Below are 26,468 nucleotides of genomic sequence, written 5' to 3' on the forward strand. Positions count from 1 at the left end.
AGTTGATATATAATAATATATTACTTTTAGGTGTACAACACAGTGCTTAGACACTTATATACCTTACAACATGATGACCACAATAAGTACCCACCTGGCACCACATTATTACTATTATTGACAAAATTCCCAATGCTGTACTTTACATCACTGTGACTGTTTTTATAACTGGCAGTTTGTACTTCTGAATACAGTTCAGCATAAAAAAAAAAAAAATCTCATTAAAACATCGGTGGAGGACCTGAACAGACATTTCTCCAAAGACACTCAGATGACCAACAGACATGAAAAGATGGTCAACATCACTAATCATCAGGGAAATGCAAATCAAAACCACAGTGAGCTATCACCTCACACCAGTGAGAAAGGACCACTATGTTGGCCATAAAGGAACCCTCCTGCACTGTTGGTGGGATTGTAAATTGGTGGAACCACTATGGGAAATAGTAAGGATTTTCCTCAAAAAATTAAAACTGGAATTACCATACAACCCAGCACTTCCTCTTTGGGGAATTTATCTGAAAACACTATTTCAAAAAGATAAACGCACGCTGTGTTCAATGTAGCATTATTTACAAGAGCTAAAATATGGACCTTCACTTTTTAACCTAGGTATCCACCTGGGCGGGAGGGCAGCCCTCTTCCAAGCATGGTGGGCCCAGCATTCTCCCAGCCTCAGCCAGCCGGGCGCTGCTTCAGTCCCAGGGGCGGAGGGAGTGGGCACCAGGCGGGCAGGGGCGTGACCAGAGGGCATTGTCTGAGCAGGCGGAGCGTCCCTCGAGCCGGGTAGTGGGTGGGGCGAGGCTGGGTGTGGGAGCAGAGCGGCCCTTGGACCCGGCAGGGGTGGGGCGGAGCGCGGGAGAGGAGCCCCGGGAGGAGCCAGGGGCCGGGCGCCGGGACCAGGCCTGGTGCAACCCAAGTGCCTCTGGCCGCGGGGCTGGGCCGAGCAGGGCCTTCTGTCCTCGGCCTGGCAGCTTCGAGTGCGCGGCCCCAGCGGCCGGAACCTGGCGGGGACGCCCGGAGCGCCCCTTCCGCCCACGCGGGTTCGGTCCTGACGCTTCTTTCCCGGAGCGTCCGCCTCGGGAGGGTGAGTGCCTCCACCTGCCATGGACCCGGGGGCTTGGCCGGCGCGGTTCCCCGGCCTCCGCGCTCTCTCTCGGCGGGGACTGCAGGCTGGAGCGGTCTCTGCCGATTTTCACGTCCCAGCCAGAGGGGACTCCCTGGTCCCCATGGTTCCTCCTACCGTGGCCCATGGACCCTTTCCAAACCAGGATTTTACGGACCTCTTCCTAAATCCTGCCGTCTGCCAGGCCTGGTTATAACAGGCTCCTCTCATCTGCTCTCAGCCCTATTACAAGTGAGGAAATTTACAATCGAGACAGGCAGGCTGAGATCAGTTCGTGAAGGGGGTGCTCGCCCTTTGTCCAGTACATTGTGGCAGTCTGTGACAGAACCTTCAAACATCAGCTTCTTTAACCTTTAATTTCCCTTAAAATATCAGCAAAAAAATACATGAAAAGCGGCATGTATTAAATAGCATATGCTTCTAGCAGTGCTGTTTGTAGTTCTGGACATAACCGAAGTGCCCAGCAATAGAGAAACGGTCACAACGGGCATGCAGATGGTGGTGTAGGCGCCTAGTGAAATGCTCTCTACCTGGAGTGACAGGCACAGAGCCTGTCAGTGTGTTCAAGAGGCAAAGTGAAATACAACAGCTTCTGGATACTGATTAAGAAGTAATGCACATCAACAATATCAGCCTATTTGGTGCAGTGTATGTAGTTTAATAACCGTGTGGTTCTTTTCTGTTGACCTGGGTAAGTGCATAATTCCTATCAAAGGGGCAGGATTACTGCTGTGGAGTGGGGTGTAAGGAAGGGGAGTGAGTGGGAATTGAAGGGCACTGGACAGCAAGTCCAAAGCCTGGCTCGAATGTTTATTTGGAACAAGTAACTTCCTGAGCCTGTTTCTTATTCTGAACAACTTGGAGAATTGTAGGAGAGCAGGAGTCACAAACTCAAATGCCTCAAGTGTCCAGGCATGTGATGTGAATATGTAACTGGGCCAAGCAAGCAATAGGGAATGGTGGGGGCTGGGGATACAGAATACATGTCCTGCTAGAGGCATTAAAATTAAATAATTTCCCACCAACCAAAATTGTTTTGGGCCTTCATCTTAAGAAGTTCAGGGTAAGTTACTATATGAATCTGAAGTGACACTGATAACCTCTTAAAAAGTAATCAGGACATATCATTCCTGCTTAAGGCGCTCCAGTGGCTGTCTTGTTATGCTTAGAATAACGTCCTCCCCGAGTCCCGCTGACCCCACCCCCTCTGACTGCATTGCCCACCAAGATTCTTTGTTTAACCACAGGCTAGTCAAACAGGGTTTATTGAATACTCTAGGTCAGTTCCCATCTCAGGCCTCTTACCAGTACTTGCTATTCTCCCAAGGTTTTACATGGCTTGGTCCTTATCATCATTCACCTGTGCTTAGATCTTTCTATCCTAAAATATCAAACACACTCCGGCCATTATCTGCTAAAGTACTTTATTTTCTTCCTTCCTTCCTTTCTTCCTTCCTTCCTTCCTTCCTTCCTTCCTTCCTTCCTTCCTTCCTTCCTTCCTTCCTTCCTTTCTTTCTTTCTTTCTTTCCTTCCTCCCTCCCTCCCTCCCTCCCTCCCTCCCTCCCTCCCTCCCTCCCTCCCTCCCTCCCTCTCTCTCTCTCTCTCTCTCTCTCTCTTTCTTTCTTTCTTTCTTTCTTTCTTTCTTTCTTTCGGATCACCATTTATTTAATACTAGAAGCCCGTTGCACAAAGTTTCGTGCAATAGACTTTCCTTCACCTGGCTGCCAGCACCAGTTTTTGTCTGGCCACCCGCCGATCAGAGCGCCTCCCGAAGGCTGAGGGCGGGACTCAGGAGGCGCTCCGATTGGGGGTGGCCAGAGGAAAACTGGTGCTGGCGGAAAACTGGTGCCGGCAGCCACGCAATCGGCCACCCCGAGTTCTGCCACCGGCATCTTCCGCCAGCCCCATGGGTCCTCCCCATGGAGTCCCCGCCCCCCGCTCCTACCACTAGCCAATCGGCCACCCTGAGTCCTGCCCCCCGCGCCTCCAGCCGGCCCAATCGTGGGCGTAGCGAAGTGATGCAATTTGCATATTACCTTTTTATTATGTAGGACTAGAGGCCCGGTGCACGAAATTCGTGCACGGAGGGGGGAACGTGTCCCTCAGCCCAGCCTGCACCCTCTCCAATCTGGGACCCCTCGAGGGATGTCTGACTGCCCATTTAGGCCCGATCCCGGATCAGGCCTAAACGGGCAGTTGGACATCCCTCTCACAATCCAGGACTGCTGGCTCCCAACTGATCACCTGCCTGCCTTCATGATTGCCCTTAACCGCTTCTGCCTGCCAGCCTGATCACCGCCTAACCACTCCGCTGTCAGCCTGATTGATGCCTAACTGCTCCCCTGCCAGCCTGTTTGCCCCCAACTTCCCTCCTCTGCCAGCCTGGTCACCCCTAACTGCCCTCCCCTGCAGGGTTGATCGCCTCCAACTGCCCTCCCTTGCAGGCCTGGTGCCTCCCAACTGCCCTCCCATGCTGGCCATCTTGTGGTGGCCATCTTGTGTCCACATGGGGGCAGGATCTTTGACCACATGGGGGCAGCTATATTGTGTGTCGCAGTGATGGTCAATCTGCATATTACTCTTTTATTAGATAGGATAGAGGCCTGGTGCATGGCTGGGGGCTGACTGGTTTGCCCTGAAGGATGGGGTTTCCCTTGGGGCGTGGGGCGGCCTGAGCGAGGGGCCTGTGGTGGTTTGCAGGCCGGCCACGCCCCCTGGAGACCCAAGAGGAGGCCCTGGTATCTGGAATTTATTTTCCTTCTACAATTGAAACTTTGTAGCCTGGAGCAAAGCCAAGCCTGCTGCTCACTCTGAGGCCAGAAGCGATTTCTGTTGGAGTTAATTCACCTTCTATAATTGAAACTTTGTAGCCTTGAGTGGAGGCTTAGGCTGGCAACAGGATGGCTTCTTTTGTTACCGTGGAAACCCAAGCCTCCCTCCCACTCTCAGTGGCTGTAGCCATCTTGGTTGGGTTTATTTGCATATTTGCTCCTGATTGGCTGGTGGGCATGGCTTGGCTGGTGGGCGTGGCTTAGGCATAGCGAAGGTGTGGTCGATTTGCATATTACTCTATTATTAGGTAGGATATTTTATATTTTTTTATAGTGTTACAGATATCTTCCATTCCCCTCCCCCTTTGCCTCCTCCTCCCAGCCCCTACCCAGCCTCTCAGGTCAGTGTATAAGTTCTTTGGTTTATCTCTTCTCGTTCCCCCAATCCCACATTGAGGTATGTCAGTCTGTCCCATGCCTCTATGCTTCGGGTCTTATTTTGTTGGTCAATTCATTTTGTTCATTAGATTCCACAAATATGTGAGATCATGTGATATGTATCTTTTTCAGATTGGCTTATTTTACTTAACATAATATTTCCCAGGTCCATCCATGCTGTCCCAAAGAATAAGAGATTTCTCTTTTTTACAGCTGCATATTATTTCATAGTATAAATGTCCCACAGCTTTTTTATCCATTCATCTACTGATGGGTACTTGGGCTGTTTCTAAATCTTAGCTATTGTAAATAATGCTGCTATGAACATAGGGGTGCATATATTCTTTCTGATTGGTGTTTTAGGTTTTTAGGACATATTCCCAGAAGTGGGATCACTGGGTCAACAGCAGTTCCATTTTTAATATTTTGAATAAACTCCATACTGTTTTCCATAGTCTCTGAACCAATCTGCATTCCCACCAGCAGTGAACTAGGGTTTCCTTTTGTCCACATCCTCACCAGCACTTGTTGTTTGTTGATTTTTTGATGATAGCCATTCTGACAGGTGTGAGGTGACATCTCATTGTGGTTTTAATTTGCATTTCTCTGATGATTAGTGACTTTGAGCATTTTTTCATATGTCTCTTGGCCATTTATTTGTATGTCCTCTTTGGAGAAATGTCTATTCAGGTCTTCTGCCCATTTTTAAATTGGATTATTTGTCTCCCTTTTGTTGAGTTGTATGAGTACTTTATATATTTTTTATATTAACCCCTTATCAAAAGTATCATTGGCAAATGTTCTCCCATACAGTGGGTTCCCTTTTCATTTTAATGATGATTTCTTTTGCTGTGCAGAAGCTTTCTATTTTGATGTAGTCCCATTTGTTTATTTTCTCTTTACTTTCATTTGCCCTATGAGATGGGTCCATAAACATATTGCTACATGAGATATCTGAGATTTTACTGACTATGTTCTCCTCTAAGATTTTTATGGTTTCATGCCTTACATTTAAGTCTTTTACCCATCTTGAGTTTATTCTTATGTATGGTGTAATTTGGTGGTCTAGTTTCATCTTTTTGCATGGGTCTGTCAAGTTTTCCCAGCACCATTTGTTGAAGAGACTGTCTTTACTCCATTGTATGTTCTTGCTTTCTTTGTCAAATAGTCATTGACTGTAATGGAGTGGATCAATTTCTGGGGTCTCTGTTCTGATCCATTGGTCTATATGCCTGTTCTTGTGCCAGTGCCAGGCTGTTTTGGGTATAATGGCTTTATAGTATAGTCTGATATATGGTATTGCAATCCCATCTACATCATTCTTCTTTCTCAAGATTGCTACAGCTATTCAAGGTCTTTTATGGTTCCATATAAATTTTTGGAGTATGTGTTCTAGATCTATGAAGTGTGCCGTTGGTATTTTAATAGGGATTGTGTTGAATTTATATATTGCTTTGGATAGTATAGACATTTTAATGATGTTTATTCTTCCAACCCATGAACATGGTATATGCTTCCATTTATTTGTATCTCCCTCTATTTCTTTTTTCAATGTTCTATCATTTTCCAAGTACAGATCTTTTACCTCCTTGTTTAAGTTTATTCCTAGGTATGTTGTTTTTTTAGTTGTTGCAATGGTAAATAGGATTGCTTTTTTAGATTCTCTTTCTGAGCGGTCATTATCTACATTAATAAAGGAGAAATATGCAAATTTACCATACCTCTGTGATGCCTACGAGCCAATTAGGAGTGAGTATGCAAATTAACCCAACAAAGATGGTGGGTTAATTTGCATATGCAGGCTCAGAGTGAAGACTTAAGGCTCCGGCCTGAGCGAAGACTGAAGACTGAAGAGGCTTGGCTTTTCCACTGTGGCTGGAGCAAAGGCCTGGGTCCCAGGTGTCGGAGGAAAACTGGTGCTGGCAGCCAGGGGAAGGAAGGCCTATTGCACAAATCTTTGTGCAACAGGCCTCTAGTTGGTATATAAAAATGCCATTGATTTTTGGAGGTTGATTTTGTATCCTGCTACCTTACTGAATTCATTTATTAAATCTAGTAGTTTCCAGGTAGAGTTTTTAGGATTTTCTATATACAATATCATGTCATCTGTAAATAATAACAGTTTTACTTCCTCCTTTCCAATTTGGATGTCTTTTATCTCTTTTTCTTGTCTAATTGCTGTGGCTAGGACTTCCAGAACTATGTTGAATAAGAGTGGTAAAAGCAGACATCCTTGTCTTGTTCCTGTTCTAAAGGGAAATGCTTTTAGTTTTTCCCTATTGAATACTATGTTGGCTGTAGGTTTGTCATATATGGCCTTTATTATATTGAAGTCTGATACCTCTATTCCATTTACTGAGAGTTGTTATCAAAAAAAGGATGCTGGATTTTGTCAGATGCGTTTTCTACATCTATTGATATGATCATGTGGTTTTTATCTTTCAATTTTTTATATGCTGTATCACATTTACTGATTTGTGAATATTGCATCCCTGGAATAAATCCCACTTGATCACGGTGTATGAGTTTTTTCATATATTGCTGGGTTTGATTTGCTAATATTTTGTTGAGGATTTTAGCATCTGTGTTCATTAGGGATACTGGCCTATAATTTTCTTTCTTTGTAGTGTCTTTATCTGGCTTTGGAGTTAGGTGACATATTTCAAATACCTTTCGGAAGAAGGCCCCTCAGAGGTTACAGTGGTCTTGCTCTTGCTTCTTTCACTGGTTACAATGCCTCCACCAAATTTACCAGCTGTGATTCTGTTTGCTACAGGGTGGGGCAGTCACTGGTGAACTTCAGAACCCACTTCGTTTTCTGCCCATTCACCACCGGCTTCTTCATGAAAAGCCTTTTGCTGATCCATTTGCATGTCCTTCACAAAGTGGTGGTGAGGCCTGGAGCCACTACATCAACCTCACCTCCTTGTCTCCCCACCTCCCTCAAGTGTTTGTTTTTTCTCTTCTAGGTTGTTGAGGCCTGAGGAGAGTGACTACATCTGAAAGCCTGGGGCTCACCACTCAGAATCCTTCTGTGCCCAGGATTAAAGCAAACCTTCCTTTTGACCTGTCAGAGAGAAATCCATCTGCCTAGAACATGGCAGGTGACTATTAGCTATGGGAGAGTTAAACTTTTCTAAATTAAAATTTTAATTAAAAGTTGAATATGTTGTGAGAAAAAATCTAAATAACACTGAAGTGTACAAAACTTGTTTTGTTTATAACGTGGATCACTACCTGGAATTACTTTATTTTTTATTTTCTTATTTTATTGTTTATTTAAATCCTACCAAAATATAAGTTCCTCCAAAGTAAAGGCCATGCTTATCCAATCTCTGGAATGATCCCAGGGAATAGTAGATGCTCAATAAATAGTTGTGTGCATGAGCCCCCTGGGTAACCATGGTTAAAAATTCAGTATGACTCCCCATCTTTACTTGTCTCCCTGCTCATAACCCATTCTGCAACATCTTTTCTCTTAATAATCTATATATATAAAAGGCTAAGTGTCCGTCCAACCAGTAGCTATGACATGCACTGGCCACCAGGGGACAGATGCTCAATGCAGGAGCTGCCATGACACGCACTGGCCATTTAAAAATAAACAGCACCACGGACCTGGCGCCAATAAACCAACACTTGGCTTCTCCCAAGTGGGACACAGGCCCTGCCACCACCCTGTAGCGACAGCCCACCAAATCACAGCCAACACTGCCAAGACCCCATGGCGCAAAATGCAGCCCACAGCCCAGCCCAGCCCGGAAGTGGACGCTGTGGGTGCCAGGTCATGATGTCACATAGCAACACCCAGCTTCCTTTCCCTAGCCACTAGCCTCCTTGGAGTTTCTTCAGCCCAGGAACACGACTTGCTTTATAGCCAGGTGCAAACATTTTACAGTTTAACCAAATGTTTGTGAAGCATTTTCACATGCCTCATCTCATTTGATCCTCACAGAAGTCCTGGAGTAGGTAGATAGGAGATTCGGTAGAATCCTTTTTTTTTTTTTTCATAGCCAGAAAACGGAGATTTAGAAAGTTTAGAAACTTGACCCGACTGAAAAGAAGTAAGAAATGGTGGAACTTGAAAATGACTTCAGGTTTTCTTACTGCACAGAATATAGTCAAACACTGCTACAGTTAAATATTTTACCCTTTGTTCTCCCTGCGTGATCTACAATAATAATCTGCTTCGTGTTGATATTTACTGCTGTGTTGCTGACAATTACCTGGAAGAGAAGTTGGGGTGCTTCACTGAGCTGGAAAAAGTTTAGCTAAATCAGAATGCAGTTCTAATTAAGCAAATTTATCCTATATAAAAGGCTAAGTTAACTAGCGCATGCGCAATACATATAAAGCTCTCACTGGCACGCGTGTGTTTTGATCTGTCATTGTCAATCGTAAATTTGGTTGACACTTCTAATATAGAGAAAGGGGGAATAGCAATATTAAAAGATTTCTTCTAATTAATTTCCTTTCAATGTGCATGAATTTGTGCACCAGGACACTAGTATAACATAAAAATCTTTTAATTTCAGAACATAAAGGTACACCTTACACATGATACTGTACATTAGGGTTTTCCACCTCAGCACTACTGACATTTTGGGCCAGAAAACCCTTTGTTTTGTCAGAATCCTTGGGGCTCTGTCTATCATATGCCAGAAGTTCCCCTGCATCCCCCCCACCCTGCACCCCCTGAACCCTCCCAGCCATGAAAACTGAAAATGTCTCCAGTTATTGTGAAATATCTCCTGGGAGGCAACACTGTCCCTAGTTGAGAACCATTGGTATAAATATTTTATTTGTATCCATTTTCCTGTGAAGCCCCCAAGTAGAGTCCATTCATGACCAATGAGTCTGAGAAGTTAAAATTTTTTAAAAAGTAAATAATTAACTCATGGAATTTAACCTTTATACTCAGTGGAATGCCCCAATATTGTTTGCTTCAAACTAACCTTTGTATTTTTTCCTTAAGGACCGAAACTGAACATTTTATATCAAAAGTTTAAATATTTGGCCTTAGGCTTTTCCTGGGAAATTTTAAGCAAATCACCAGAGCTGCCTATTGCAAAAAAATAAAAATAAAAAAATCAGAGCATAATTTCAAGTTATCTTCTAGCAAGGACAATACTCCTTCAGGATCTATTGGTAATAGTGGCACAGCCAGAACCCATAAGACCTGACTCTTACACTTCTTGTCATCTCACCACCAACAGCTGGGTTCCTTACGGCCCTATCTTCCCTGTAGTAGTACTAGGAGTCCAGTTTTTCATATCCTGTTTAAGTGTGACATTTCGATGGGTCTGGAGGAAAGAAAGCAAGACTGTGTGTCAGTAGCTAACACCTGCCCACATAGGGTTAGCACAAAACATGAGTCAGAGAGCTTTTTATTTCAGAGTTTGGGAACAGGGCTTCAACTTCTCTGAGGATAACCAAGCTAGATGGGGCTTTCAACGAACTTGGTTGTGTGAGTTTTGACCAATCATAATTGGACCCATTATATATTTGCTTATTAGTAAACTCAAGTACTCAAGGGCTATGCTATAACTGGATTAAAACCTCACCCACTGAAAAGGTTGGCATTTCTTAGCTTCAAATGCTGTAACGCTCCTACACATGTCATTTCCGTTTTAGTCTTTTTGAATTTTGACAAAGAAGAATTGCTCTTTAAGAGAAATAATTTTTTTCTGGACTTAGGTAAGAAAGTGCTCATTGTTTATGCGCACCAGGAGCCCCAGTCTTTCAACGGCTGTCTGAAGAGAGTGGCTGTGGAGACCTTGAGCAAGCAGGGCTGCACCGTCACCGTGTCTGACCTCTATGCCATGGACTTTGAGCCGAGAGCCACAAGGAACGACATCACTGGTAAGTCATGGGACACAAGGCTGTATCTTTTAAAACTTCCTCCTTTGTGTGTGTGTGCATTTTTTTATTGAGGCACAACTGATAGAACACTAGTTTCAGCTTTACAATGTAATGATTCAATATTTGTATGTATTGCAAAATGATGACCACAGTAAGTCCAGTTAACACTCATCACCTCACATAATTACAAATTCCTTTTCCTCATGATGTTTAAGATCCACCATCCAGCTACTTTCCAATGAGCAATATAGGCTTATTTACTGTAGTCACCATGCTGTACATAACATCTCCATGACTTACTAATTTTATACCTAAAAATTGTACCTTTGACCCCCTTCATCTGTATGGCCCACTCCCCAATCCCACTAATCTGTTCTCTATATCCATGAACTCAGTTATTTTTGTTTGGTTTTTGGTGTTTTGTTTTTTGTTCTTTTTTTTTTAATATGCATTCCATGTATAAATGAGATCATACAGTATGCATCTTTTTCTGTCTGACTTACTTCACTTAGCATAATACCCTGTAGATCCACCCATATTGTTGCAAATGGTAAGGTTCCATTCTTTCTTTGTGGCTGAGTAATAGTGTTCCATTGTATATATACCACATTTTCTTTATCCATGTGTTCACTGATGAACATTTAGGTTGTTTCAACGACTTACTTATTGCAAATAATGTTATAATGAACACGAGGAGCCTATATTTTTTCAAATTAGTGTTTTTGTTTTCTTTGGATAAATACCCAGAAGTGAAATTGCTGAGTCATAAGGTAATTCTAGTTTTAATTTTTTGAGAACCCTCCATGCTGTTTTCCATAGTGGATTCATCAATTTATATTCCCACCAATAGAGCACCAACAGGGGTTCCCTTTTCTCCACATTCTTGACAACACTTGTTATTTCTTGTCTTTTTTATAACAGCCGTTCTAACAGGTGTTGGGTGGTATCTCGTTGTGGTTTTGATTTGCATTTCTCCAATAGCTAGTGAAGTTGAACATCTTTTCATGTACCTGTTGGGCATTTATATGTCTTCCTTGGAAAAATATTTATTAAAGTCCTCTGACCATTTTTAAGTCAGATTATTTGTTTTCTTACTTTTTATTTTTGTAATTTTTAAAAAAGTTTTAGAGAAAAAAATAACCATTACACATAATATACAATTCTCAAGTGGAGAATTCCACAGTGCAAGTTTATTTACCATCCGTGGACACCAGTTTCTCTGGCCCTGAGGTAATAAGTGTTACCCATTTTTCTCACTATCCTCCCAAGGACAGTCTGTGCTATATAAAGCAATTACAGGCATATTCTCCACTTTTTAAAAAAATGCTAGTATATTATATCCGTTGATTTGCACATTGCTTTCTTTTTTTTACTGCTACAAACTATTCCATTGTTTGGATGTCATAGTTTAATTAGCCCCTACTCAAGGGCACTTTAGGTGTTTTCCACCTTTTGCTATTATAAACAGTGCTGCAGTGAATAATCATCACCACATGTGTTGTCCTACATATGCTAGTAGATCTAATAGTGGAATGGCTGGTGGGAGGAATGTGCATTTTTAATTTTCATAGGTAATATCAAATTGCTTCCCATAAATGTTGAACCAGTTTACACTCCTACCGGCAATGCTTGCAAGTGCTCATTTCCTCACTGTCTCCAAAAGTGTTACCAATTTTTGAAAATTGGGAATCTGACAAGTGAAAAAATTGGCTCCTGGTATAGTTCTAATTTGCATTTTTCTCATTATAATAAGTGAGTTTTACTATTGTGGGGAGGAATAAATTTTCCTTTGTCCTCTGGTCCAATAAATATGAGACAGATCAACAAGAGAAAATAACAAAATTTAATTATGTACATACATACATATGGGAACCCAACATACATGAGAGGTTCAGAGGCAGAAAGGGAAAATGCGGTACACATGGCATTCTGAGCTGAGGATGAAGTAAGGCACCTTGAGGCTTCAGAGGGAACAAAGGTCATTGCAAGATGATAAGAAGAGCAGGTGTTCAGTAATTAGAAGTTTACCCTGCCCTATAAAAAGTTATTTCTGCTAATAACACTTATTATTGTCAAGGCCCTAATCTAAATTCTTTCAGGGAGAAGTAGAAGTTGTTTGTGGGCCAGCAGGGTCTCAATCACCTTCAGCTCAAAATAATTCACATGTCAAGTGGCACGTCTGGGAGAGGCCTGTCCTGAACCCCTTAATCTCCCCATTAAAGTTTCCTGAGAAGGTCACGTTTCAGAGGGTGGGTTGGTAGGTTGTTTTAGTTCTCATTAAACCAGACTCAGTCTTGAGAATTTAGTTCATTTAAACAGCTGTGTCTCATTTCAGGAGTCGGTGATGCATATGGGTTCCCAAAGTTAGGCCTTTGGTCTGCGTGACCAGGTATTTAGCAGAGGCATCTCTATAAGAACAGAAGTTTTGGTTAGTGATTGGGGCAGACTATAATCCCAGGTTCTGAGTTCAGAAGACAGGCATCGAGAAGATTTCTAGATGTCTCGCTCGAAGTATCTACTTACTCTGGGCTTCTCTTGTTCTTTTCCTAATTCTTTAAGTTGTAGGATTAAGTGTGTTTTTTTAAATTAATTTTTCTTGTTTGTTGAGGTAGGCCTGTAGTGCTATGAACTTCCTTCTCAGCACTGCTTTAGCTGTGTCCCAGAGAGTTTTGGGTTGTTGTTGTCCATTTTCATTGGTTTCTAGGAAGTTTTTTTTAATTTCTTTCTTGATCTTATGGTAACCCAGTCATCTTTTTTCATACTTACTATATCTTTACTCGTGTTGCTGATCATCTTTGCCATCATTATTCTGAACTCTATATCTGATAAATTTCTTATCTCCATTTTGTTTAGCTCTTCTTGAAAATTCTCTTGTTCTTTCATTTGGGGCTTGTTTTTCTGTCTCCCCATTTGGCTGCCTGTTTGGGTTTGTGTCTATGTATTAGGTAGATCCACTATGACTCCCAATTTCTAGTACAGGACAATGTCAGACACTGAGACTTTCCCCGAGTACCCTCTTTGGAGCTATCAGCAATCCACATCTTGTGGCTCCCTCTGCTGGGGCTTTGTGCCTTTGGAAAGGACCAGGGTCTGCTTTTCCTAGCCTCAGGCCCAAAATGAGATCAGGCAGAGACTCACAGCCCACAGAGATCTTCCTCTGCCTTCGGTTCAATTGACACTCGAGCTTTATTAGCCACAGGCTATCAACATCAGGGTAGTGACTGAGGTCTTCCAACAAGGTGGGCAACTGCCTGCCCCCAGGCAAAAACTGCAAGAGAAAGATGTCTTCCACAGCGTGAGGTAATGACTCAGCGCACGAAATCAGGGTGCCTGCACTCTGAGCTCCAACCCTGGAGCCCCCAACTCTGGACTCTCCTCACACAGCTCCAGTCCACTCTGCCCTCCCTATTTCAAAGCCCGAGGTGAGTGGTTGCACACAAAATTTTTTGTATTTGCCTTTTAAGAGGGTGTCTGCATTTCTAGCTGCCTCTCCCTGGCCAACAGCAATCCTACTGCTATTAACAGCCAGATGTTCTGTGGGCACCTTTCTCAATTCTGGTTCTCTGTTCTGTGGAGCCCAGCTTGGCATTTAGACTCCAGAGTTCTTATTGGGAACTCCCCAAAGCTGAGATATCCCTCCATACCTTCAGCTGCTGTCTGTGAGGGCTCAGCCAGCCTTTTCGCCCCTACACACTTCCTACCAGTCTCTATGCAGTCTCCACTTTCCGTCCTTGGTTATTAAGGTTCTTTCTGTCCTTGGGGACTCTGGGGTTGGACCTCAGAGTCCTCAATTTCTGGGTGGTTTTTCTGTATTTTAGTTGTATTTCTACTTTGGTCCTGGGAGACTATCAGTGTAGCTTCCACTTATTCTGCCACCATTTTAGAATCCTCCCTTTCCTTATTGATTTTAAAGAGCTCTTTATATATTATAAAATTAGCATTTAGTGTGGGATATGAATTGTAAATACATTTCCACCATTTTTGTTTTGTTTTGTTTTTTACTGTGCTTATGGTATATCTTTTTTTCCATGCAGGATTTTTATTTACTTTTAATTAGTTGGCTTTTGATCAAAGGTCAAACTTTCTAAGATCTGGATTTTGCATCATATATATAATCTCTAAGTTTATTTTTTTTTAAGTTTTATAGTTTCTTGTAGTATTTTACAGATTCTACTTTTTAAAATTACAGACTTTATCCATTCAAAATTTATTTCGGTGTACTCGGTTTTCTCCTCATCATTTATTGCATGATCTAGCTATTTGCCTGATTTAAAATGCCACCTTCATTGTGATCTAAATTTCCACTTACATTTCAGTCTATTTTCAACATAACAAATATTCAAACCTTAAGAGAACTTTTGTGAGTTTATTTGAGCCAAAGTGACAACAATTGCTGGGAAGCAAAATCTCAACGGATTGGGAAAATGGCAGTTTTACCACTTATTTTATGCATTAGTATCAAAGGGCAAGATGTAAGGAGGTAACATGAAATTCATTGGTGATGGATTAGGGAGGCGGGAGAAAACAATGCAGAGAAATCTCTAGGAGTGGATAAAAAGTAAAATGGATAGACAATTACTTATTTTACATTCATGGGTATGGGATAGTTAACAGTCAATAGTAAACATGATAACAGGAACAATGAGAGAATTTGTGGTCTCTGCCCTGGTGCTGTGGTTGTGCCAGGAGGGGTCAGGAAAAAGGAAATTAACCTTGACATTCCAAAGGCATGTTATGGTAGATGCAAAAAGACACTAGACAGGCTCAATTAAGGTCAAAATTGACCTTTGTCACAGAAGATTTTAGCCTAGGACATGACCTACTTTTAGTTAGAATGTTTTAATTTCAGACCATCCTATGTGGTTACTTTTGGTGTCTGAGTTTATGAGGCCTGCTATGCAGACCTTTGCTTAGCTTGTCTGGTTAAGTATGTGGCCCCTTTTCATCCACACTACTTTATAGTTTCTCTTCATTTTCTGTCCATGACTTTGTTTATTTTCCACCACACAACTTTATTTATTTTGGCAAATTGAATATATGATAGAGTTAGGCCACCCTCATTTCCCTTATTTTCTTTTTTTACTTTACTTTTTCATTAAATCTTTTGAATTAGGTTTCTAGATTCAATAAGTAACCAGATGATATTTTAATTCAGATCCCATTAAATTTACAGATGAGCTTTAGCTGGTGTATATCAGTTGATTGGAGCATCATCCTGTATGCCAGAAGATGGCGGGTTTGATTCCTGGTCAGGGCATATACCCAGGTGTGGGTTCAATACCAAGTGGTGGTACGAGCAGGAGGCAACTGATCAATGTTTCACTCTCACATCATTGTCTCTCTTTCTCTCTCTCTCTCTCTCTCTCTCTCTCTCTCTCTCTCTCTCCCCCCCCTCTCCCTCTCTCTAGAAATTCAATTAAATAAGTAGATAAATTTACAGGTGAACTTTTATGATGCCAATTCTTTCTATCCGAGAAAATTGTATAGCTTTCCATTTGCTCATGTCTTCTTTACAACCCTCCAGGTCTGTTAACAAGTTTTCTTTATAGAGATCTTGCCTGATTCTTATGGACTGGTTTTTGTTTCTCTGTGTAGAGAGGATTAATCTTGGTATATACCTCTGCATCCACGTGTGTGTGTGCATCCAACCATTGCTCATTTACTTACTGTCTGTGATAGTTTTCAGGTGATGCTCTGTGCCTTTCCAATATACAATCACATAATCTGCAAATAAGGATTTCCACTTTTCGACTATTTAATACCTTAAACTTCCTTTTGTTTGTAATTGCATTAATGAGGTCTCCATCTTTAATATTTAGTACTGAAGACATAGCTGACATCCTTGCCTCTCCAGGTCTTTATTTTCTATTAATAAATCAATCAACTATTTTCACATACTACTTTGTACCCAGAGTCAAGTAAGCTTAACTTTCTGGTGTGGATTCTTGTAGACCTTATTCTAAATATATAAAAAAAAGTTTTTATTGATGTATATGATTTGAAAATCTATAGACACAGATATAAATACAGCCATTGTTACTTGCTTTATTCCCTTAGAGCATTCAGAAGCCTTTTTAAAGATTATGTGACATTCCCTGGTATTGTTATCAGTGGGGAGCTCTCTGTTTCCTCGCCTGTTGCTGGAGGGAGTAGGATTTTGGTGATGTCACGAGTAAAGCAGTTTTCTGAGATTCGCATGGGAGAATGAGTGATATTTATTTGCATGGAATTAAACACCTGTGTTTCCATGGTCCCATCTCCACCCATCCCACCAAGGAAAAACTCCAGTCGTGTCGTCAGTGGGGCTAGAATTAAAGCCAGTGTTCAGAGTTTCCACACCATGTTTGCACAGTCCAGTCAAGCATCAGGCTAGCTTAGTCCTGTATGTGTGGGGTCCACACAGCCAGGAGCCATATGGCTTCTGCAGTCCATAGGGTATGGAGGGAACAGGGGCAAATGCAAGTAAGCAGGAGCAAAGCCAGAGGAACCAGGGTGAGAAAATTCCTTTGTTTCAGGATTATGGATTCCCAAAACTTTCTAAGGCTTGCAGTGGTTCCACTCTTCTGGCCGATTATCTTTGTTCCCAGATTAGATTGACAGGCAAGTACTTTCCCTACATCACACTGACTCACTGTGCATGCGACCATCTTCCCTTTTGTCCAGTCCCTTCCCCCAAGGATCTGCAGGGAATGGGCCAGGGGTTCCCTGGGGAGTGTGAAATTGCAGCCTCCTGGTGAAGCAGCCCATGCTTCACCCATAAGATGGCCATGCGTATAATGTCTGGCCTTCCCTTTGCTCCTTTCCTATGATTAATAACTAGCTAATGACAATGGTAACAGTATGTATTATAACTTACCCATTCCTAGGTTGATTTATATGTACGTTGCTTCCAACTTTTATTTCAAGCCATGGGTCCGTCTTTCTTTTATGGCTCTGGATTTACTTCTTGCTTAGAAAGGTCTCTCCACACCCACAGTAATAAAAATTATTGCTTTGATATTGTTGGGGAGGAAAAGTTTTACTCTCCCCTTCTAAGTTCTTCTAGCTGGTCTAATAATTAAATTGACATGAGACAGATTATCAGGAGAAAAACTAATTAACTTCTATTTTTCCCATATACATGGGAGAGACTCAGGAAAAGTGAGTAGCTCTTCAAAATGGCGGAAGCCAGCACCTTAAATACCATCTTTAGCTGAAGGCAAACAATGACGTTGGGGGTGGGGAGAGGTTACCAGGAAAGGTTACAAGGCTAGGATTGTGCAGACTTAAGTTGAAACCTTCTCCATTGATAACAGTTTCTGGAGATGTACATGTCTTCCTCTTCCTGGTACAATGAGGGGTTTTCCCTTACAAACGTAAGTGCCCTCACACTGCCAAGGTAAGAATGTCCATCCTGTAGAAAATTTTATATGTTTATTTGAGCCCAAACTGACAACATTGCCAGGAAGCGTTCTTAGATACTCCTGAGAATGACAGTTTTGCAATTTCTTTTATGCACTTGGAATTAAAGGGAGAATGTAAGTGATACCATTATAATAAACCTAGTTGTTAATAACTGGAAAGGAGCAAAGAGGAGACCAAATATTATAGGCATGCCCAGTAAAGTCTGGGTGACATAGGGAAGGTAGTTACCTGTCAGTCACACCTGGGAACGGGTCATTTGCCAAAGGAGGCGTGGCCACTGTGAAAGCAGGGAAAGATTTAAGGAACTTAAGCTCCTAAACAAGGGAATTCTCTCTCTTGCTCTCTTGCCTCTTGTGCCCCGGGCTTCCGGGCTCTTGTATTCCTGCTCTCTCGCATGTGGACCCCACACAATGGGCTGAGGGGCCGTAACTAACCTGTTGTACCAGTGTAGCTCCACCGGGGAAGAAGAATTTCGGACACTGCCCTTGCTTTTAGCTGCTGAACCACCAGCTACACCTCTTCCAGGCCTAGATTAGAAATGGGACTTTAAGAAACGGAGGGATGGCCCTAGCCAGTTTGACTCAGTGGATAGAGGGCTGGCCTGTGGACCAAAGGGTTCTGGGTTCGATTCTGTTCAAGGGAACATGCCTGGGTTGCAGGCTCAGTCCCAGTGGGGTGTGGGCAGGAGGCAGCCAACCAATGATTCTCTCTCATCATTGATGTTTCTACCTCTCTCTTCCTCTCCCTTTCTCTCTGAAATTAATAAAAATATATTTAAAGAAAAAGAAAGTGAGGGATGAAATTCCATGCAAATAAAACTTTCTACCACAGAAAATTCTGCCCCTCCCTTAACTACCTGGAAGACCTGAATTAAAGGCCTGGCCCATAATAAGAGATTAGAGGTAACCTCTTTTGACCTATCTATAGGGCAGTTACCCTCCTAGGTTCCCTGTCAATAATGAACCTTATGCAAAGAAGACACTCAATATGTGTTTTTTGAATAACAATGAAATGTAGGTAGATTAAAAGAGGTGGCAAAGAACACTGAAGTTTTTAAATTGTGAATCTACTGAAGCACTGTGGGTCCAGTTCTCCTCTTGGGTCTTCTCCAAGTGACTTGGAGCTTGCTGGCTCATCTCCAGACCCTGAGTGTGCAGTGGTTCAAACCTGCACCTTCACCCTCCCACCTCTGCTGCCACTTAGGGCCCTGGGCACTGAACTAGTCTCTGGCTTCTCTTCAGTCTCAGGTTCCCCTTTGGTAGTTGGGGTTTATACCCATCTCGCCAGGTGTTGTGAGGATAGAGAAGGTGGAGTGTGTGGCGCACTGCCCCTGACAATGTAAAGGGTAACCTGTGGTTAATACTGAGGAATGCCTTCTGATGAGTCACTCTAGTTGACACGAGCCCAATTAAAGTCAGAGATCAAGATATCTCATCTTGCCGAAACCGGTTTGGCTCAGTGGATAGAGCGTCGGCCTGCGGACTGAAAGGTCCCAGGTTCGATTCCGGTCAAGGGCATGTACCTTGGTTGCGGGCACATCCCCAGTAGGGGTTGTGCAAGAGGCAGCTGATTGATGTTTCTCTGTCATCGATGTTTCTAACTCTCTATCCCTCTCTCTTCCTCTCTGTGAAAAATCAATAAAATATATTTAAAAAAAAAAAAAAGATATCTCATCTTTCATCTTAGTTGCTGTTGGGTAGTACTGTAAGTTCTAGCCCTGAAAAACCTCCTCCCACCCACTGCTCCCACCTGACTTTCCCCCCACCCCCAGGCTTGCTCTCATACCCCTGCTGCTATAGGAAGCTTTTCTAAATCTATATCACAGAACTTATTTTTTCTCTTCTTAAACCATATGGCTCCCCATGTGCAGGAATAGCTTAAGCTCCTTAGCAAAGCTCACAAGGACAGAGGCCCGTCTGCAGACACATCACACGCATCCCTCCTGGCTTTCCACCCCAGCTCCTCAGACGTGCTGACCTGGCTGGCAGTCAAGTGCCTTGTGTCTTTTGTCCAGAACATCCTTCCACTTCCCTCTAGTGTTCCAGGCTGCCTGGCGACTCCTGCTCCATCTTGAAAACCCAGTTCACCAAGCCCATTCCCAGAGATACGTTTGCTAACCCCCCCAAACAGAGCTGGTCACTGCCCCTGAGGGCCACCACTGTACTTAACACACACCCAGGGTTAGACCACATGCATCCTGACTGTGTGACGTGAGGCTGATCTGGCTATAGCGCTGGACTGAGCTAGCTGACCAATTCTGTTTTGTATGTTAATCATTTGGTTAGTTATTCACTGCTTCTCCTACTGGACTTTGAGTCCTGGAAGGTAAGGACAGCAGCTTCCTTTCTTTTTATTCCATAGCCTGACTACCTGGTTGGGTCTCAGTGACTGTCTGGTGACTTGCTTTGGGGAGTCCAGGGTAAATGACACGAGCGGAATTGGCCTGGATGGCCGTGGATGTTGCCCTGAGAGTGAGAACATTTGGCCTCTTCCTCTCCAGGTGCTCTCTCTAATCCCGAGGTCTTCAGTTACGGGGTGGAAGCATATGAAGCCTACAAGAAGCGGTCTCTTACCAGTGACATAGTCGATGAACAGAAAAAGGTTCAGGAAGCTGATCTAGTGATATTTCAGGTTTGTTTTCCTCTAATTATTACACTGAATTAGATTCATTTTATTGATAAACTCTTTCCAAATATTGGATTTCATACTTCTAGAGGTGGTGTTGATATTTTCAGCACATTTGCACACTTATTTATGCCTGGTTGGGTAAGGAGATCCATATGGCCAATATTACTCATTCAAAATCCTGTCCCCCAAGTAAATAGAAGTATTTTGCCTTTAGCCCATTGGTCCAAGAAATGTCTGATCAGGCATATCGTGTTGCTTTCATTTCCCTCTCTCCCCCCTCCTGCTCTCTCCCCCCCCCCCCCCTGTTCTCCCCTCCCCCCCCACACACACAGGCAGGGGCTGGAGGAAAACCAGCGTTATCTACACCAGCGGGTCACATGCAGCTCCTGCCTTAAATATCCTGATCATTAAGAGGAAAACCTATTGTTTCCTGCCTCTCCTGGGTTGCCTCACCCGCCCACCATCCCTGTATTCATTCACAAAGTGTTCCAGGGCCAGGATTCACTTCCTAAAGAACTGGCCTAACTCATCAAGGCCACTCCCTGCCACAGCTAATGGAAGTACAAGTCAAACTAGAAAAAAGGGGAATTCATTCTTAGGGCCCTGGTCACCTGCGTCTCCTGGAACCCAGGACGGCGGGTGGCAAGGGGCAGTGGAAACAGGCTCTTCTCTCTCTGAGTCTCATCTGCTCTCCGCCTGCTGGCTCTGCCCTCCCCTAGCTTCACACCAAGGACGGGAGTCCCTAGATCCAGAGTCTCCAAGATGGAACTGATCGGTCCAGACTGTCTGCTTCCCAACCCTGGGGAGGGCAGGAAGCGGGAGAACAAGGCCACCCCTTCCTGGCAGAAGGATGATGGGGCTATAGCAAGTCTGGCAACTCAGAACCACAAGCAGCTCTTCTCGTTTTCCTTCCTGTCTCCCCGGGGTCAGCTGACCATTCATGGAACTGGGTAGCTAAAGCAAGCCAAGGCCTGTTCTTTTATAATGGCTAGTTTTGTTTTGTTTTAACTTTATTTTTATTGTTGAGACTATTAAGTTGTTTTCTTACCCTACCCCATGTCACCTCTCTTCTTCCACCCTCCTTCTCACTTCCTTATACTTTACCAACGGGGTCTGCATTGTTGGTTTATTGGTTTCATTCAGCCCCACTCCTACGGCTACCATACACATCTCACTCTTCACTGAGCAGTTACTCTGTTCTGGGTCCTCCCTCACCACAATGTTGTGAGATAGGGACTAGGAGTAGCCCTATTAGCCCTTTTCCTAATTAGGAAAAGGAGGCACAGAGAGGTTAAGTAACTTGCCAATATCACACAGAAGTAGGTTGTGAAGCTTGGTTCAGTGCAAGTCCCAGGTTTGAGTGTGAGTTAGCGTGAAAACACGTAAAGCACAGGCCCCCTTTCACCTTTAGTAACTGATTCTTGTCTGTGTCCATCTCTTCGCATTGGTGGCATTATTGGATACAGTGCCAGGGCTTCCATGGGAACACGAAAACTTTGGGGAGACCTTACCACTGATGTGTGGGATCTGAGGGTAAGGCTTTAGCTTGTATCAAACCTGAAGCTTCTCAGAACCTAACTCAGTCTGATTTCCAGATGGGAGCAGCTCCCCGCAGGCACACAAAGGGGCAGAATCTATTTCCACACCCTTCCTCACGTCCCTTCCATTGTGTCGGCCACAGACTGCTGCCACAGATGCGAGTCTAGCAGAGCTTCCGAGCGCCTCCCCGTCTGCTCGGGGTCCAGCGTAAGGGGGCTGTCAGGAGGGGACGCAGAGCCACCCATGACAACAACCAGGACCATTGTCCACTCTGCCCCACCCCCCTCCACCTTCTCAAACCCACACTGCATGCCTCACACTGAAAGGGAAGAAATGTCCTCACTTGTGCTGCCCGTGGGCTACACTCGCCTGCTCAGTCACCCTGCAAGAGGGCAGCGGGATTCCTTCTGAGTCACCAGACAGACTAAACCACGAAGCCTAAGACAACCGCAGCATTCGTTTGTCCTTGGTGTTGTCCGCAGTTCCCGCTGTACTGGTTCAGCGTGCCGGCCATCCTGAAGGGCTGGATGGACAGGGTGCTGTGCCAGGGGTTTGCCTTCGACCTCCCAGGATTCTACGATTCCGGGTTTCTCAAGGTATGTGCTGGGATAAGGATCACTATAGGCTGAGGGAGGGACAGAGTGCATCTCATCGCGTTATATTTCTAGTTTGCTTTTTAAAAAACCAATATTGATTGAGCACCAACTATGGGCAAAGGAAGCTCTGCGCTGCACGGGGTGAATGAAGCCTTGGAGCTTTGTCTCTCTAGGGAGGGGCACAGACGCAGCCACCGGGCACTGTGTGTATGGCTGTGAGGGCCTGAAGCTTTTGCTAGGAGGGTGGTGTTGTTTAGAGAAATTAGTGGGCCGGGTGCACACGAGTGGGAGTGGGGTTCCTGCGTACCGCTGACATGGGTATGTTCAGAAGAGCCCACGGTGAATGAGATGTGGTCAGAAGCTTTACTAGCATGGAGTTACATTCCTTGGGTTGTGAAGTCCGATGCCCCTTAACCCAGTCCTGATAAGGGGGCAGCTGAGGTTCCAGCAGATCCAAAAGCAAAGCCAGTGTCCAAAGTGTCTGTTCCATGTTGCGGCGGGGTCCGGTTCAGCATCAGTTCATTAAAGTCCATTAGCCTGTAGTTTGGGTTCCACGTGGCTGTGGGCCACATGGGCGCAAGGGAGGACACTCCCTGCAACTGGAGAGCCAGGAGCCAGCGCGCCAGGCAGAGAACCAAGAGAGCGTGCACCTTTGTGCACATGTTTAAATATTCAGGTTTCATGCCCTCACAGTGGCCCCACTCATTCTGGCCAATCACCTGTTCCCAGGTATGATTGACAGATAAGCATCTTCTCACGCCATCCAGACTTTCCTGGGCCTGCGTCCAAACTGCCTATGTCCAGTTTCTTCCCACATCCATCAGCGGGGAATAAATGTGGAGAACGTTGTTAGCAAAGCTGTATAAATGGCATGCCTCTATTCTCTAGTCTTCCGTTTACTCCTTTCCTGTTAAATAATAATCAGGTTATAACAATGGTCTCAAAGTGGGCCGCGTGGTGCGCAGCACTGACTTCGAGAGGGCCCGCGGCTCTGCTCCCCTCCCTGTTCGTCTCTCAGAGCTTCCCAGGGAAGCTGGTCCATACCCAACACGTGGTAGCTACGGATTTCTTACTAAAATACATGATGATTAAAATTCTAAAAGCTTCAGAAAATAGTGCATATAAGGAAAACACTAAGTCACAAAGATCCGGCTTGGACCAGAAGTGATGCTAACATTTGCTGAGTGGTGCCATGTGTGGGCATGGCCTGGCCTCCTTCAGCCCCCAACCTCCCAGCTCCCCAGGTCTGCGCCTGCCTTACACACTTCTCACCTGTAGCGCTGAACCCACTTTCTGCCAGAAGTGGGGAGATCAGACTGTTCCCTATGATTGCTCCCTCCCCGCCTCCCACTGGGGGCAGCTGTCACCTGTAGCTGGCCTTCCTGGAAGTGGGAGTGTTATATTTGTCCCTCCCCAGCTGCCCCTCCTGGTCATTGTAGAGCTCTGTGCTGGAGTCACAGTGACATTTATTTGTCTCCTCCTCTCGGGTTCACATGTGCTTTCTCTTCCGCAGGGTAAACTGGCCCTCCTTTCCATAACCACGGGCGGCACGGCCGAGATGTACACGAGAACCGGAGTCAGTGGAGATTTTAGATACTTCTTGTGGCCCCTCCAGGTAGCCATTGCACCCCACCCCACCCCTTCTCCCCACAGCTTCCCCAGGAGCAAAATGAGATGGGACTGAAGCCTGAAACCCAGATCATTTTGACTCCATCTGGATACAGGAAATTATAACATTTTACCCTTTTTAATTTTTTGACTTAGCAGCACTGAAAAGGTTGGCCATTAGGGCCAACACAAATTATAATGACAGGCTGCAATATTGTTTGGGTGGAAGCTAGGAGAAGCCTGGTTAGCTGGAGTCTGCTCTGCAGATAACGGGATTGCCCCGGCGGGGGGTGGGGGGAACCTGGGCAGGTACTGAGCCCACAGAGCTATAGAGTCCTCCACAGGCCTGGCTGCTTGCTTGAAGGCAGCATCGCCCTCCAACCCTGGCGAGAGGTGTCGGGGCCTGGCATTCCTGACAGCCTCACGCCCCCCCACAGAGGAGGTCCATGGAGCCCGGGCTGTGCCTCCTCCTCAGAGCCCCTCACACAGGTCCCCAGGATTCAGGCCCTACTGTGTGCACACCACTGGGCCCAGGGGCCCCGGGGATGGTGGTCTGCAAAGGGGAAAGCAGTGGGCATGGCAGGTTCAAGCAGGTTGAGGGGAGGAGCACAGAACTGCCAAGAGACTCCGTAGCTGAGATGGGAACGTTCTTCCACATTGTTGTAAGGATGGTTGTCCAGGGAGGGGTGATCACATATTTAAAAATTTGTGAGCTCACTTTTAAAATGTGACGGTGCTGTGTGGGCCTCCTGCCTCCCACCAGTGCTGGTAGGGTAGGCCCGGACAGGATGTGGGTTTCAAGGGAAGGAATGCAGAGGAAGGAGAGGGATGTTTCTGGGAAAGAAAAAGTGGTCTTTTCTGAAAGGAGATGACACAGGGATCCCACTTAGTGACGCTCTGAGAAGGAAATGATAATCTATAAGCCTTAACGTCTTTCTTCAAGGCCAACTGGTCTCTCACATGCCATTGTCCACACTTAAATTCTTCTTGTTTTAAAAAAAAGTCTTTATATTTTTTCACTTTGTAAAAGTGCATAACAGAAAAAAGTGAGACTATAAAATACAAAGTTAGTACTCTTAATTTCATCTTAAAATTAATCATTTTTAATAATCTATATTATTAATAGGTTTATTATATTTATTTTTTCACATAAGTGGTATACTATAAATGTTGCTTCAAACTTCTTATTGTTTTTATTTAATACATATCTTGAGAAACCTTCCAGGGTGGCACATTATAGCAAGAATAATCTCATTCTAGAATAATCTATCATATAAATGGATACTAATTTGCCTATTCAATCAAAACCATAAAGTTCAGTGTCTGAGTCAGCAGCAAAGATCAATGATCAGAATAGAATTTGGAACTTCTTGTTGCCCAGAATTCTTCAACTGCCCGGTAATAGCATCCTAAGGTTATAGGGCACTTGGTTGTTTTCAGTTACCCAGTAGCATTCAAGGTTTTCAATTGTGTTTTTGAAGTTTTATTTTATGCCATCTCCCCCTTTAATTATCCACCTGAATGCTGTGTAAGGGTGTGGCTTCCGATCAATCCTTCTCGTTCTTTGTGGCTGCAGCATGGCACCTTGCACTTCTGTGGATTTAAAGTGCTCGCCCCCCAGATCAGTTTTGCTCCTGAGACTGCATCAGAAGAAGAAAGAAAGCAGATGGTGGCATCTTGGGCCCAGAGGTTGGAGACCATCTGGAGGGAAGTGCCCATCCCCTGCACGCCCCCTTGGTACTTTGGGCAGTAACATCACGTGAGCAACACGCTAGGAGATGCAAACGCACGGGAAGAGAAGATGCTGCTGTAATAAAACTCAATTACAAGTTCACTGGATCTATTTACTGAGTGTGTGGGAATGAGTTTCTTCAGGGGGTTATACAGCCAGGTCCGGAATTTCTCTAATCAGCAGGTCCTATTGAATTCTATTCTAATACCATTTTTCACCCAGGCTTGCTTTCCTTTCTGATATCTGTCCCTCTCCCTATATTCATTCTTCAAGGGTAATGTTTTAAATATTCCTCTTCACATTAGGCTGCATTTGTTAATGTGTGTTTGTTTTATTTCATAACTTGCGTTTCTATTTTTCTCATAGGAAACTTTAATCTTTCCATAGCTAGTGTTTTAGTGCTGTTTGGACTTATTTCTTTCATCTTCTTTTTTTTCAAATTTGTATTATGACTATGAGTTTTAATTGAACAGCCATTTAAATTATATTTAAAATCACTGAGTGCTAATTACAACGAAAATTTCCAAACAATAGTTTGATGGCTTCCTATCACGATGCATGTGTTCATGTAACACCACTAATAATTACCCCCCCCCCCCCCCCCCTAGAGTAGGCAGGGGGAGATGGAGGTGTCTCCACAAAAACAAGTTACAGAGATTCAATCTCCTCCTCCTCCTGCTTCTGATCTTCATCACCATCAACATCATCACCTCTGAAGACAAAGCCTCTGCTTGTGGACAAGGCCTTCCTTGTTGCCAACACCC

At 44.2% G+C, this 26,468-nt stretch overlaps 1 protein-coding gene across 1 annotated transcript; it reads left to right on the forward strand.

Moving 5' to 3' along the window:
• Positions 1-833: 833 nt before the first annotated feature.
• NQO2 (N-ribosyldihydronicotinamide:quinone dehydrogenase 2) lies at positions 834-25,892 on the forward strand. The gene is made up of 7 exons (XM_079778295.1): positions 834-1,087; positions 7,305-7,439; positions 10,033-10,197; positions 20,102-20,232; positions 22,251-22,364; positions 23,878-23,979; positions 25,549-25,892. The coding sequence occupies exons 2-7, from the start codon at positions 7,433-7,435 to the stop codon at positions 25,723-25,725; spliced, it is 696 nt and encodes a 231-aa protein (XP_079634421.1). The 5' UTR covers positions 834-1,087; positions 7,305-7,432; the 3' UTR covers positions 25,726-25,892.
• Positions 25,893-26,468: the final 576 nt, after the last annotated feature.

This window comes from Cnephaeus nilssonii (assembly GCF_951640355.1).
Source record: "Cnephaeus nilssonii genome assembly, chromosome: 7".
NCBI lineage: Eukaryota > Metazoa > Chordata > Mammalia > Chiroptera > Vespertilionidae > Cnephaeus > Cnephaeus nilssonii.